Consider the following 13039-nt stretch of genomic DNA (forward strand, 5'->3'; position numbering starts at 1 on the left):
AAGTGGTCAGAGTATCCAAGATGGGGGCAGAAAGCAGCCTTGTGTGCAGCATGGATTTTGGTATAAACCAGGTCTAATGTGTTCTCACCTCTGGTAGCAAAGTCAACAAGGTAATAGAACTTAGGCAGGACTGTTTTTAAGTTAGCAAGATTGAAGTCACGAGCAACAATAAAGAAACCGTGAGGTATGTGGCTTGGAGGGCACTGGTGGCACCTGATTAAAGGTCTTCCTGATTGGAAGTCTGTGACATGTGGTATACTGCAGGGGTCAGTACTGGGAACCTCATTGTTTATGGTTTTTATTAATGGCTTGAATCGAATGTATGAGATCTATTACTGTGAAAATTTGTGGTGTTATGGTTAAGGAGAAAAGTTGTCTAAGGCCAGGATATAGATCATATGGAATGTAGGCAAGGCATTGGCTGATGGAGTTTAATTGAGCAATGTGAGGTAATGCATCTTGGGAAGTCACAGAGAGGGTAGGACTTGTACAATAAATGGCAGAGGGCTAAGTAATATTAGAGGAACCTTGGAGTTCATCTATAGTTCCTTGAAAGTGGAAAGACAGTTCGATAGAGTGGCGAAAAAGGCAATATGGCATGCTTGCCTTCATAGGTCAGAGCATTGAATATAAATGTTGGGATGTCTTGTTGCAACTTTAAAAAAGCACTGATTAGACCAAACATGGAGTATCATATGCAGATCCATTCGCCAGGTACACCACAGGAAAAATGTGATTACACCAAAGGAAGTGCAGAGGAGCTGCATTAAGATGTTACTTCGATTGGAAGTCCTTAGTTATATTGTAGCGGCTCCGTCTTCGAGCCCACTTCTTCGGCAAGGACTCTCCCACCCCTACCGATGACCCCTTCTCCCGCCTTCAACCCTCCTCCGCTTCATGGACACCCTGCTCTGGTCTTCTGCCTGCTCTGGATCTCTTTATTGCTAACTGCCGACCGGACATCAACCGTCTCGACTTCACCGCATCTTGTTCCAATTCCAACCTCACTCCTTCCGAACGCTCTGCTCTCCACTCCCTCCGCACTAATCCTAACCTTACTATAAAACCCGCTGATAAGAGGGGTGCTGTTGTAGTCTGGCATACTGACCTCTACCTTGCCGAGGCACAGCGTCAACTCACGGTTACCTCCTCTTATTTACCCCTCGATCATGACCCCACTAAGGAGCACCAGGCCATTGTCTCCCACACCATCACCAACTTTATTAGCTCAGGGGATCTCCCATCCATTGCTACCAACCTTATAGTTCCCACACCCCGCACTTCCCGTTTCTACCTCCTACCCAAGATCCACAAACCTGCCTGCCCAGGTAGACCCATTGTCTCAGCTTGTTCCTGCCCCACCGAACTTATTTCTGCATACCTCGACACTGTTTTATTCCACCCCGCCCCTTGTTCAATCCCTTCCCACCTATGTTTGTGACACTTCTCACGCTCTGAATCTTTTCAATGATTTTAAGATCCCTAGCCCCCACTGCTTTATTTTCACCATGGATGTTCAGTCCCTATATATCTCCATCCTCCACCAGGAAGGTTTCAAAGCTCTCCACTTCTTTTTGGATTCCAGACCTAACCAGTTCCCCTCTACTACCACTCTCCTCTGTCTAGCAGAATTAGTCCTTACTCTTAACAATTTCTCCTTTGGCTCCTCTCACTTCCTCCAAGCTAAAGGTGTAGCCATGGGCACCCGTATGGGTCTCAGCTATGCCTGCCTTTTCATTGGCTTTGTGGAACAATCCATGTCCCAAGCCTATACTGGAATCTGTCCCCCTCTTTTCCTTCGCTACATTGACGACTGCATTGGTGCTGCTTCCTGCACGCATGCTGAATTCATTGACTTCATTAACTTTGCCTCCAACTTTCACCCTGCCCTCAAGTTTACCTGGTCCACTTCTGACACCTCCCTCCCCTTTCTTGATCTTTCTGTCTCTCTCTGGAGACAGCTTATCTACTGATGTCTACTATAAGCCTACGGACTCTCACAGCTATCTGGACTATTCCTCTTCCCATCCTGTCTCTTGCAAAAATGCCATCCCCTTCTCGCAATTCCTCCGTCTCCGCCGCATCTGCTCTCAGGATGAGGCTTTTCATTCCAGGACGAAGGAGATGTCTTCCTTTTTTAAAGAAAGAGGCTTCCCTTCCTCCACCATCAACTCTGTTCTCAAATGCATCTCTCCTATTTCACGCACATCTGCTCTCACCCCATCCTCCCGCCACCCCACTAGGAATAGGGTTCCCCTTGTCCTCGCCTACCACCCCACCAGGCTCTGGGTCCAACATATAATTCGCCGTAACTTCCGCCACCTCCAACGGGATCCCACCACCAAGCACATCTTTCCGTTCCCCACCCCCCACTTTCCACAAGGATCACTCCATACGCGACTCCCTTGTCCATTCGTAACCCCCATCGCTTCCCACCGATCTCCCTCCCTACACTTACCCTTGTAAGCGGAACAAGCCCTTACACTTCCTCCCTCACCACCATTCAGGGCCCCAGACAGTCCTTCCCGGTGAGGCGACACTTCACCTGTGAGTCGGCTGGGGTGATATAGCGCGTCCGGTGCTCCCGGTGTGGCCTTCTATATATTGGCAAGATCCAACACAGGCTGGGAGACCGTTTCGCTGAACACCTACGCTCTGTCCGCCAGAGAAAGCAAGATCTCCCAGTGGCCACACATTTTAATTCCACGTCCCATTCCCATTAGGCTATGTCTATCCATGGCCTCCTCTACTGTCAAGATGAAGCCACACTCAGGTTGGAGGAACAACACCTTCATCTGGGTAGCCTACAACCTGATGGCATGAATATTGACTTCTCTAACTTCCGTTAATGCCCCTCCTCCCCTTCACACCCCATCCTTTATTTATTTATTTTATATATTTTTTTATTTTTCCCCCTTTTTTCTCTCTCTGTCCCCCTCACTATAACTCCTTGCCTGCTCTCCACCCTCCGGGCTCCCCTCCCCCCTTCTCTTTCTCCCTAGGCTTCCCATCTCATGATCCTTTCCCTTCTCCAGCTCTTAGATCCATCCCTCCCCCTCCTGTCTTCTCCTATCATTTCGGATCTCCCCCTGTCCCTCCCACATCCAAATCTCTTACTATCTCTTCTTTCAGTTAGTCCTGACGAAGGGTCCCAGCCCAGAACATCGACTGTACCTCTTCCTATAGATGCTGCCTGGCCTGCTGCGATCACCAGCATTTTTGTGTGTGTTGATTGTAGAGTTTGGTCTTGTTTTCCTTTAAGTGAAGGAGGCTGAGAAGTAACCTGAATAAGTATATAAAATTATGAGAGGCAAAGACAGGGTTGATGGTCAGAATCTTTTTCTCATGACAGGGTTATCAAAAACAAGGTGAGAAAAGGAAATTGTACAGGGGATTTGAGGGAAAGTTTTCTTGTCAACAAGAAGTGGTTGATATCTGGAACCCAATGCCAGAAGAGGTGGTGATGTCAGATATAATCACTACATTTAAAAGATATTTAGGCAGGCATTCAAATAGGCAAGACAGAGGATACAATTCTAATGCAAGCAAATATGATCACCAATAGACTGTACTTGCCCAACCACGTAGACACCATGCCCACGAAAGCTCAACTGTGCCTCTTGTTTCTCACGAGACCAAAGAAATCTGGCATGTCGCCTTTGACTCTCATAAATTTTTACTGATGCACCATAAAAAAACGTTCTATCCCGATGTTTCATGGCTTGGTATGGCAAGCAGCTCTTCCTGAGACCGTAAGAAACTACAGAGCCATCGACAGAGTTCAGCACATCACAGAAATCAGTCGTCAGTCTCCCCTCCATGGACTCTGTCTATACTTCTCGCTGCCAGCATAATAAAAGACAACACACAACTCACACACTCTCTCTTCTACCCTCTCCCATCAGACAGAAGATACAAAAGCTGAAAGCACATACCACCAGGTTCAAGGGCAGCTTCTATCCAATTGTTACAAGACTATTGAATGATAAATGGACTCGCCCTCCAAATCTACCTTTCTATGGCTTTGCTCCTCATTGTCTGCTTGCAATGCACTTTCTCTGCTACTGTAACAATTTATTCTGCATTCTATTACTGTTTTCCTTTGTACTACCTCATTGGTATGGGAACACCAATGCCTTTGAATGGAAAATCCTACAAAATGTAGTGGATTCGACCCATCACAGATAAAACCCTCCCAACCATTGAAATGTTGCCGTAGAAGAGCAGCATCCAACATCAAAGATCCTCATCATCCAGGCCATGCTCTTTTCCTGCTGCTGCCATCAGGTAGAAGGAACAGGAGCCTTGGGACTCGCACCATCAGGTTCAAAAACAGTTACTACCCCTCAACCATTAGGCTCTTGAACAAACGAGGATAACTACACTCATTTAAGGACTCTTATCTTGTTATTTCATGCTCGCTATTTATTATCTGCATTTGCACAGTATTTTTTTTACAGTTCCTGATGTTTACAGTTTACAGATCCTGTTTACAGTTACTGTCTATAAATTTGCTAAGTATGCCCACAGAAAAAGAATCTCAGGGTTGTATGTGGTGACATGTATGTACTCTGATAATAAATTTTACTTTGGCTTTGACTTCAATGCCCTGGTTTAATGAAATGATGTGTATGGATGGTGTTATGTTTTGTAACTTCAAAACATTTAATTAATTCAAGGGAGACACAAGAGTACAGAATGTGGGTGTAACTTCATCTTTACTTTAAGTGGGGCACGCATATATCACGTGGTAGCGTGATGATGCAATTAATGTATTTTTACATATAACCCATAATTAATTATTTAAACAAACAAGAATGTTTAATCAAACAATATACAAAATGCCAATAAAAAGTATTCACCCCCCCACCTCCCTTATAAATTTTCATGTTTTATTATTTTACAAATCACATGGTTTTAATTTGGCTTTTTGACACTGATTAACACTCTTTTGTATCAAAGTGAAAACAAATTTCTACAAATTGGTCTAAATTTATAACAATTCTTAAACACAAAATAATTGCTTGCACAATTTCTCACTCCCTTCAAGTCAGTATTTAGTAGATGCACCTTTGGCAGCAATTACACTCTTGAATCTAGATCTCTATCAGCTTTACACATCTGGACATGGCAATTTTTCCCCAATCTTCTTTACAAAACTGCTCAAGTTCTATCAGATTGCATGGGGATTGTGAGTGAACAGCCCTTTTTAAGTCTAGCCACAAATTCTCTATTGAATTGAGGTCTGGATTCTGACTTGGCCACTCCAGGATATTAACTTTGTAGGTTTTAAGCCATTCCTGTGTAGCTTTTGCTTTATCCCTCGGGTCATTGTCTTGCTGGAAAACAAATCTTCTCCCAAGTCGCAGTTCTCTTGCAGACTGCATCAGGTTTTCGTCCAGAATTTCCCTGTATTTTGCTGCATTCTTTTTACCCTCTACCTTCACCATCATTCCAGGGCCTGCTGAAGCGAAGAAACCCCACAGTATGATGCAGCTACCACCATGCTTCACGGTAGGGATGGTATATTTTTGATGATGTGCAGTGTTTGGCTTACATCAAACATAGCATTTAATCTGATGGACAAAAAGCTCAATTTTAGTTTCATCAGACAATAGAACCTTCTTCCAGCTGACTTCAGAGTCTCCCACATGCCTTCTGGCAAACTAGCCAAGATTCCATATGAGTTTTTTTTCAACAGTGGCTTTAAGCTGCGACTGGTGGAGGACCCGGGCAACAATTGTTGTATGCGCAGTCTCTCCCATCTCACCCACTGAAGCTTGTAACTCCTCCAGGATTGCCATAGGTCTCTTGGTGGACTCCCTCACTAGTCCCCTTCTCACATCGTCACTCAGCTTTTGAGGATGGCCTACTCTAGGCAGATTTACAGCTGCGCCATATTCTTTCCATTTCTTAATGATTGACTTCACTGTACTCCAAGGGATATTCAGTGACCTGGAAATTTTCTTGTATCCATCTTCTGACAGGTTTTTCAATGCCCTTTTTTGTAGAGTATCTTGGAGTGTTCTTTTGTCTTCAAGCTGTAGTTTTTGCCAGGATACTGATTCACCAGCAGTTGGACCTTCTAGATACAGGTGTATTTTTACTGCTATCAATTGAAAAATCTTGACTGCACACAGTGATCTCAATTTAACTAATTATGTGACTTCTAAAACCAATCGGCTGCACCAGTGATGATTTGGTGTGTCATATTTAAGGAGGTGAATACTTAAGCAATCAATTATTTTGTGTTTAATATTTGTAATTTAGATCAGTTTGTAGAGATCTGGTTTCACTTTGACACAAAAGATCACTGATCACTCTGTTGATCAGTGTCAAAAAAGCCAACCCAAATTAAATTCACTGTGATTCAATGTTGTAAAACAATAAAACATGAAAACTTCCGGGGGGGGGGTGAATACTTTTTTATAGGTACTGTATATACAAGATCATTCAAATATTGAACTATTAAATATACAACAGGTGGCATACAAAAGAAAGATTTTCACTGTACTTTGGTTCATGTGACAGTAATAAACTAATTTACAATTAGTGTAAATGAGCAAGAAAGTTAGCATGAATGTGATGGGCCACAGGGCTGTTTCTGTGCTATGACTCCATAACCCTGTCATCATCAATATCTGTAGATACTCAAATACATTATTGGCAAAGACAGCTGCCTCTAAAAGCTCTAGATCTGTAAGACACCAGTTGCAAAGATGTGTTGTCCACCAAACTATAACAAAATTATGCATGACAAAACACCACTTTACTTCAAGTTATCTACAACTTTCCTGATATTGAAAAGATATAATTCTGAATCCTAAATGATAAAGGTAGTTTTCTGCAACTTCATGATCAGAAAATACACCTTACTTTTTTTTTGTTTTTTTCAAAAAGTCATTTACCTCAAATTCAATATTTTTGATTTCTTCTTCTAAGGTCCGTCTCTCTTGTTCAAGCTTGTCTATTATGGTCTTCTGTTGTTCTTTTACATATTCCACCTAATTTAATGGAAACAATAGGAAAATGGTGTTTCTTAACCTACTTGTGCAAATAGTATAAACATATTAAGTATAAGTCTGCAGCACTGAATAGTTCACAACTAAATTATGCTGATAATTATACTTTTACAGAAGTTTCTAGTGAGGTATTCAGCTGTTCATGGATAGACTATCAAATTTCATTGGTAGCCTCAGGCTTGTTATTCATATAATTCATTCAGCAATTCCAATTGACCACCAGTGGCAAAAATTAATTTAAATGCATTTTGGGAGTTCACCTACCCAACAGAAGCAAAGTCAAGAAATAAATAACAGATACACAAGATAACAATGTCTTCTGACAAATTATTTAAGTCTGCTGAATAAGTGCGGTAGTGAGATCGTCACTAAACCAAAGGTTCACAAGACAGTTGTTGATAAAATATACACTAGAAAAGTTTCAGTAAGGTGACCTTTATTTACATCTTCATTTGATTTAGACACATGCTGCTATAGAACTGAGTTTGAAGACTATGAAATCACTCCCACTCAAAGGATGAATGCATAACATGCATCAAGTTCAAGTTCAGTTTATTGTCATTCAACTGTACAAAGTATATGGCCAAACACAACATTCCTCCAGACCAAGGTGCACCACACATAATACAAAGTAATATTACCACATATAAATTAACAAATAATAAGTTGCATATATGATACAAGTTAAAAAGTAAGCAGTATAACGCTACTGGCACTTCATCCATGATGAGACTGTATGATGAGATTCATACATGCTGTCAGGGAGTCCTGCAGCCTGGGGGAAGAAACTGTTTCCATCCTAAAAATTCTTGCAATTCTTGTCCAAATGCGATGGTACCTCCTGCCTGATGGTAGGGGGTCAAAGAAATTGTTGGAGGGATGGGAGGAATGGGACAGCATTAAATTGATACCTGAACTATTGAAGGTACTCTACTACCTTTCAGAAAAGATGCTTAACCAATAGCCTATCTCCCACTTAGATGACATAAGAATAATCTCAAGATACTATTTGGACGAGCATAAAAATTCCATTTCCCTGTAATCTGGTGGCAAATATTTATCACACACACAAAAAAAAAATCCAATCAAGTTATTTTGAATATCCTGAAATTGTGAAAATTTATAGAAATAAGAACATCTTTTTCAGTAGCAGGTTAAAACCCTTAATAGATGTTGCTTTGCAATTATAATATTCAATGTTCAGATCAAATGAGTTAGAAGTATTGTTAGGAGAAATATCATAAAGAGGTTGTCAAAGGCTAGCTAGAGGCTTTTTCCCAGGGCTGAAATGGCTAACAAGAGAGGGCACAGTTTTAAGGTGCTTGGAAGTAGATACAGAGGAGATGCCAGGGGTAAGTTTTTTCACAAAGAGAGTGGTGAGTGCGTGGAATGGGCTGCCGGCAACACTGGTGGAGGCGGATACGATAGGGTCTTTTAAGAGACTCCTAGATAGGTACATGGAGCTTAGAAAAATAGAGGGCTATGGGTAACCCTAGGTAATTTCTAAAGTATGTACATGTTTGGCACAGCATTGTGGGCCAAAGGGCCTGTATTGTGCTGTACGTTTTCTATGTTTCTATATAGTTACTGAAGTGGACGCTTTATTGAAAACCAAAAAGCTGTAAAACATTGGTGGGCAACAACAAAAGCATTACAGATATGCAATGAAAATTAGGTTAGATCCAGATTTGCAACTCTGAAGAATCTTTCCATATTGACTAAAAGGAACGTTACACTGAGGAGAAAGAACCAATAAAAGGTTCTGAGCTGTATAGAATGGCAAAATGGGTGTATTTGAAGGGCTGGCATTGTCAAAGGAATCAATAGGAGAATCCTTCATGGATGCAGGCACCATATAGTCATCAACTGACCTATTTCCATTATGGATAAGTATGTTTTCTACATTGATGACACTGTCATCTCCAAGACTACTTCACTTTTTTTTATTACATTAGCCTTCTATTTTAATGCTACTAAGCAATTAATTCATAAATACAGAGCATTAAATGTGTAGCATTATTCTAATATAAGAATATGATATTTCAGTATGAAGTAAGATGAATACTAAAGCTAAACATTAATGGAAATTAGTATACAAGTGCAATAGGTTAGATGCAAAGTTAGGAAAAAATAATTTCATGTTTAGTCAACAAATTTGAAATAACAAAAAGATCTAAGTGAAACCAAAGTCAGATTAAGTATTTTCATACCTCTTTTAATATCTGACTGGAATTAAATCCATCCTTTTGCAATGTATAATGCTGCATTTCAATTTGTTTTTGTTTCAAGTCTCTCTTTAATTGTAGGATGGGATCCACCGTAGCTATTTTAAAGACTTCTTGGTCTCTGCACAACAATATACCTTGAGTTGGACAAAAGAAAAATCATAATGTATCTACTATATAATGATTTTTGTTTAGAGGGTCATGTTCATACATGTCAGTTTAATTCACCTAAGTTTAAACATTAAAAAACATATTTATCAGGTGTCTTCAGCCCTTCAAGATGGAAATGGAATTGATTCATTATTGTCACATGCACCAAAATACAGTGAAAAGCTTGTCTTGCACAGAGTTTGTGCAGATCAAATCATTACACTATGCATTGAGGGAGAACAAGGTAAAACAATAACGAAGCAGAATAAAGTGTAAAACCTACAGAGAAGGTGTTGTGCGATAAGAGCACAACGAGGTAGATTTTGAGGTTAAGAGTTTATATAATCTTTTGAGGTCTAATTCAGAGTCTAATAACAAAATAACAATAATTCAGGTGCAAGACAGATATATTCCAAAAAAGAAGAAATTTTTGAATGGAAAATGATGCAACCGTGGCTGACAAGAGAAGTCAAAGCCAAAGTTAAAGCAAAGAAGAGGGCATACAAGGAAACAAAAATTAGTGGGAAGACAGAGGATTGGGAAGTTTTTAAAAGTTTACAAAAGGAAACTAAGAAGGTCATTAAGAGGGAAAAGCTGAACTATGAAAGGAAGCTAGCAAATAGGATACGAAAAGCTTTTTCAAGTATATAAAGAGTAAAAGACAGGTGAGAGTGGATATAGGACCGATAGAAAATGATGCTGGAGAACTTGTAATGGGAGATAAGGAGATGGCGGAGGAACTGAACGAGTATTTTGCATCAGTCTTCACTGAGGCAGGCATCAGCAGTATATAGGACACTCAAGGGTGGCAGGGAAGAGAAGTGTGCGCAGTCACAATTACGACAGAGAAAGTACTCAGGAAGCTGAATAGTCTAAGGGTAGATAAATCTCCCGGACCAGATGGAATGCACCCTCATGTTCTGAAGGAAGTAGCTGTGGAGATTGCGGAGGCATTAGCAATGATCTTTTAAAAGTCAATAGATTCTGGCATGGTTCCGGAGGACTGGAAGATTGCAAATGTCACTCTGCTATTTAAGAAGGGGGCAAGGAAGCAAAAAGGAAATTATAGACCTGTTAGCTTGACATTGGTGGTTGGGAAGTTGTTGGAGATGATTGTCAAGGATGAGGTTACGGAGTACCTGGAGGCATATGACCCGATAGGCAGAACTCAGCATGGTTTCCTTAAATCCTGCTTGACAAACCTACTGCAATTTTTTGAGGAAATTACAAGTAGGCTAGACAAGGGAGGTGCAGTGGATGTTGTGTATTTGGATTTTTAGAAGGCCTTTGACAAGGTGCCACACACGAGGCTGCTAAACAAGATAAGAGCCCATGGAATTACGGGAAACTTACATAACGTGGATAGAGCGTTGGCTGATTAGCAGGAAACAGAGAGTGGGAATAAAGGGATCCTATTCTGGTTGGCTGCCAGTTACCAGTGGTGTTCCACAGGGGTCCATGTTGGGGCCACTTCTTTCTACGTTGTGCATCAACGATTTGGATGATAGAATAGATGGCTTTGTGGCTAAGTTTGCTGATGATACAAAGATAGGTGGAGGGGCGGTAGTGCTGAGGAAACAGAGAGTCTGCAGAGAGACTTGGATAGATTGGGAGAATGGGCAAAGAAGTGGCAAATGAAATACAATGTTGGAAAGTGTATGGTTATGCACTTTGGTAGAAGAAATAAATGGGCAGACTATTATTTAAATGGACAGAGAATTCAAAGTTCTGAGATGCAACAGGACTTGGGAGTCCTCGTGCAGGATACCCTTAAGGTTAACCTCCAGGTTGAGTCGGTGGTGAGGAAGGTGAATGCAATGTTGGCATTCATTTCTAGAGTATAGGAGCAGGGATGTGATGTTGAGGCTCTATAAGGCACTGGTAAGACCTCACTTGGAGTACTGTGTGAAGTTTTGGGCTCCTTATTTAAGGGAGGATATGCTGACGTTGGAGAGGGTTCAGAGAAGATTCACTAGAATGGTTCCGGAAATGAGAGGGTTAACATACAAGGAACGTTTGACCGCTCTTGGACTGTACTCCTTGGAGTTTAGAAGAATGAGGGGGGACCTCATAGAAACACTTCGAATGTTAAAAGGCATGGGTGCATGTGGCAAAGTTGTTTCCCATGGTGGGGGAGTCTAGCACGAGAGGGCATGACTTAAGAATTGAAGGGCGCCCATTCAGAACAGAGATGCGAAGAAATTTTTTTAGCCAGAGGATGGTGAATCTGTGGAGTTTGTTGCCACGGGTGGTAGTGGAGGCCAAGTCATTGTGTGTATTTAAGGCAGAGATTGATAGGTATCTGAGTAGCCAGGGCATCAAGGGTTATGGTGAGAAGGCAGGGGAGTGGGACTAAATGGGAGAATGGATCAGCTCAAGACAAAATGGCAGAGCAGACTCGATGGGCCGAATGGTCGACTTCTGCTCCTTTGTCTTATGGTCTAATAACATTGGACAGAAGTTTAGAAGCTGTCCTTGAGCCTGGTGATACATGTTGTCAGGCTTTTGTATCTTTTACCCAATGGGAGAGAGGAAAAGAGAGAATAACCAGGGGGGATAAAGTCTTTGATTATGCTTGCTGCTTTACTGAGGCAGCAAGAAGTATAGACAAAGTCCATGGAGGGAAGGTTGCTTTCTACAATTCAGCTGTTTTTGACAGTCACACGAAGAGCAGTTGCTCTACTAAGCCATTATGCATCCAGATACAATGCTTTCTATGGTGCATCAAAAAATGTGTAAGAGTTGATGGGAACATGCAAAATTTTCTTATCCCCGAGGAAGTAGAGGCATTAGTGAGCTTTCTTGACCATGGCATCTGCCTGGTTGGATCACAACTATTGGTGATATTCATTCCCAGAAATATGAAACTCTCAAACCTCTCAATCTCAACACTTTTGACGTAGACCAGGAGTATGTGCACCACAGCACCTCCTTCCTGAAGTCAATGACCAGCTCTTTTGCACTGTATCATCCCATATTAAGGTATTTACAAACACCCAAACACCATATAAAGGGGACATTTCAAATATGTTTAAAGCACATAAAACCCCACCAAATTCACATTTTGACTGATTTCAATTTCTAGTCTCAGCCAAGTATCAATAACATTGAGGTTTCCAGATGAATTACAATAAAATAAGGAAGAGGAGTTATTTTACTGGGAAGCATTCAGTAGCTGCCTTCCAGAACCTTACTCAAATAATTGTCCTTCTTAAATGAAGTTTGCCTGTGTTAGTGCACACAAATGACTACCATCTACATCTGAGTTTAGATAAACCTGAAGATTGCACTAATTGCCCAAGGTCAGTTATTAGCTAAAGACATTGTAGGTTGGAAACACTGAAGCTTGGTCAAGTTGGTGGCAGGTTCGTCTGCATTCAGGAACTGCAGTGGGTAAATTTTATTTGATATTTAGTTCTGAAGAAGGGTCTCGCCCAAAATGCCAACTGTTTATTCATTTCTATAGATGCTGTCTGACCAGCCGAGTTCCTCCAGCATTTTGTGTGTGTTGCTGATGTTCTAACTTTCCAGTTGGAGCTCACAGATCATTCTCAAGGGAAATTAAGAAAATCAAAGCATTTTAACATCTACTTAGAAGGAGAAATTGAATATATGACATCAAAGAGCAATGAAAGGGACATT

General features: G+C 41.1%; 1 protein-coding gene across 1 annotated transcript in view; it reads right to left on the reverse strand.

Annotated features, from left to right (window-relative positions):
- The window catches only part of LOC134347733 (coiled-coil domain-containing protein 148-like), a 118226-nt gene that overhangs the window by 45123 nt on the left and 60064 nt on the right, over window positions 1-13039 (reverse strand). Inside the window, exons 6-7 of the mRNA XM_063050133.1 lie at window positions 9233-9384; window positions 6909-7004 (exon numbers count right to left, since the gene is read on the reverse strand). Coding sequence (XP_062906203.1) covers window positions 6909-7004; window positions 9233-9384 — 248 coding nt within the window. The remainder of the gene's footprint in view (window positions 1-6908; window positions 7005-9232; window positions 9385-13039) is intronic.

This window comes from Mobula hypostoma, chromosome 6 (assembly GCF_963921235.1).
Source record: "Mobula hypostoma chromosome 6, sMobHyp1.1, whole genome shotgun sequence".
Taxonomy (NCBI): domain Eukaryota; kingdom Metazoa; phylum Chordata; class Chondrichthyes; order Myliobatiformes; family Myliobatidae; genus Mobula; species Mobula hypostoma.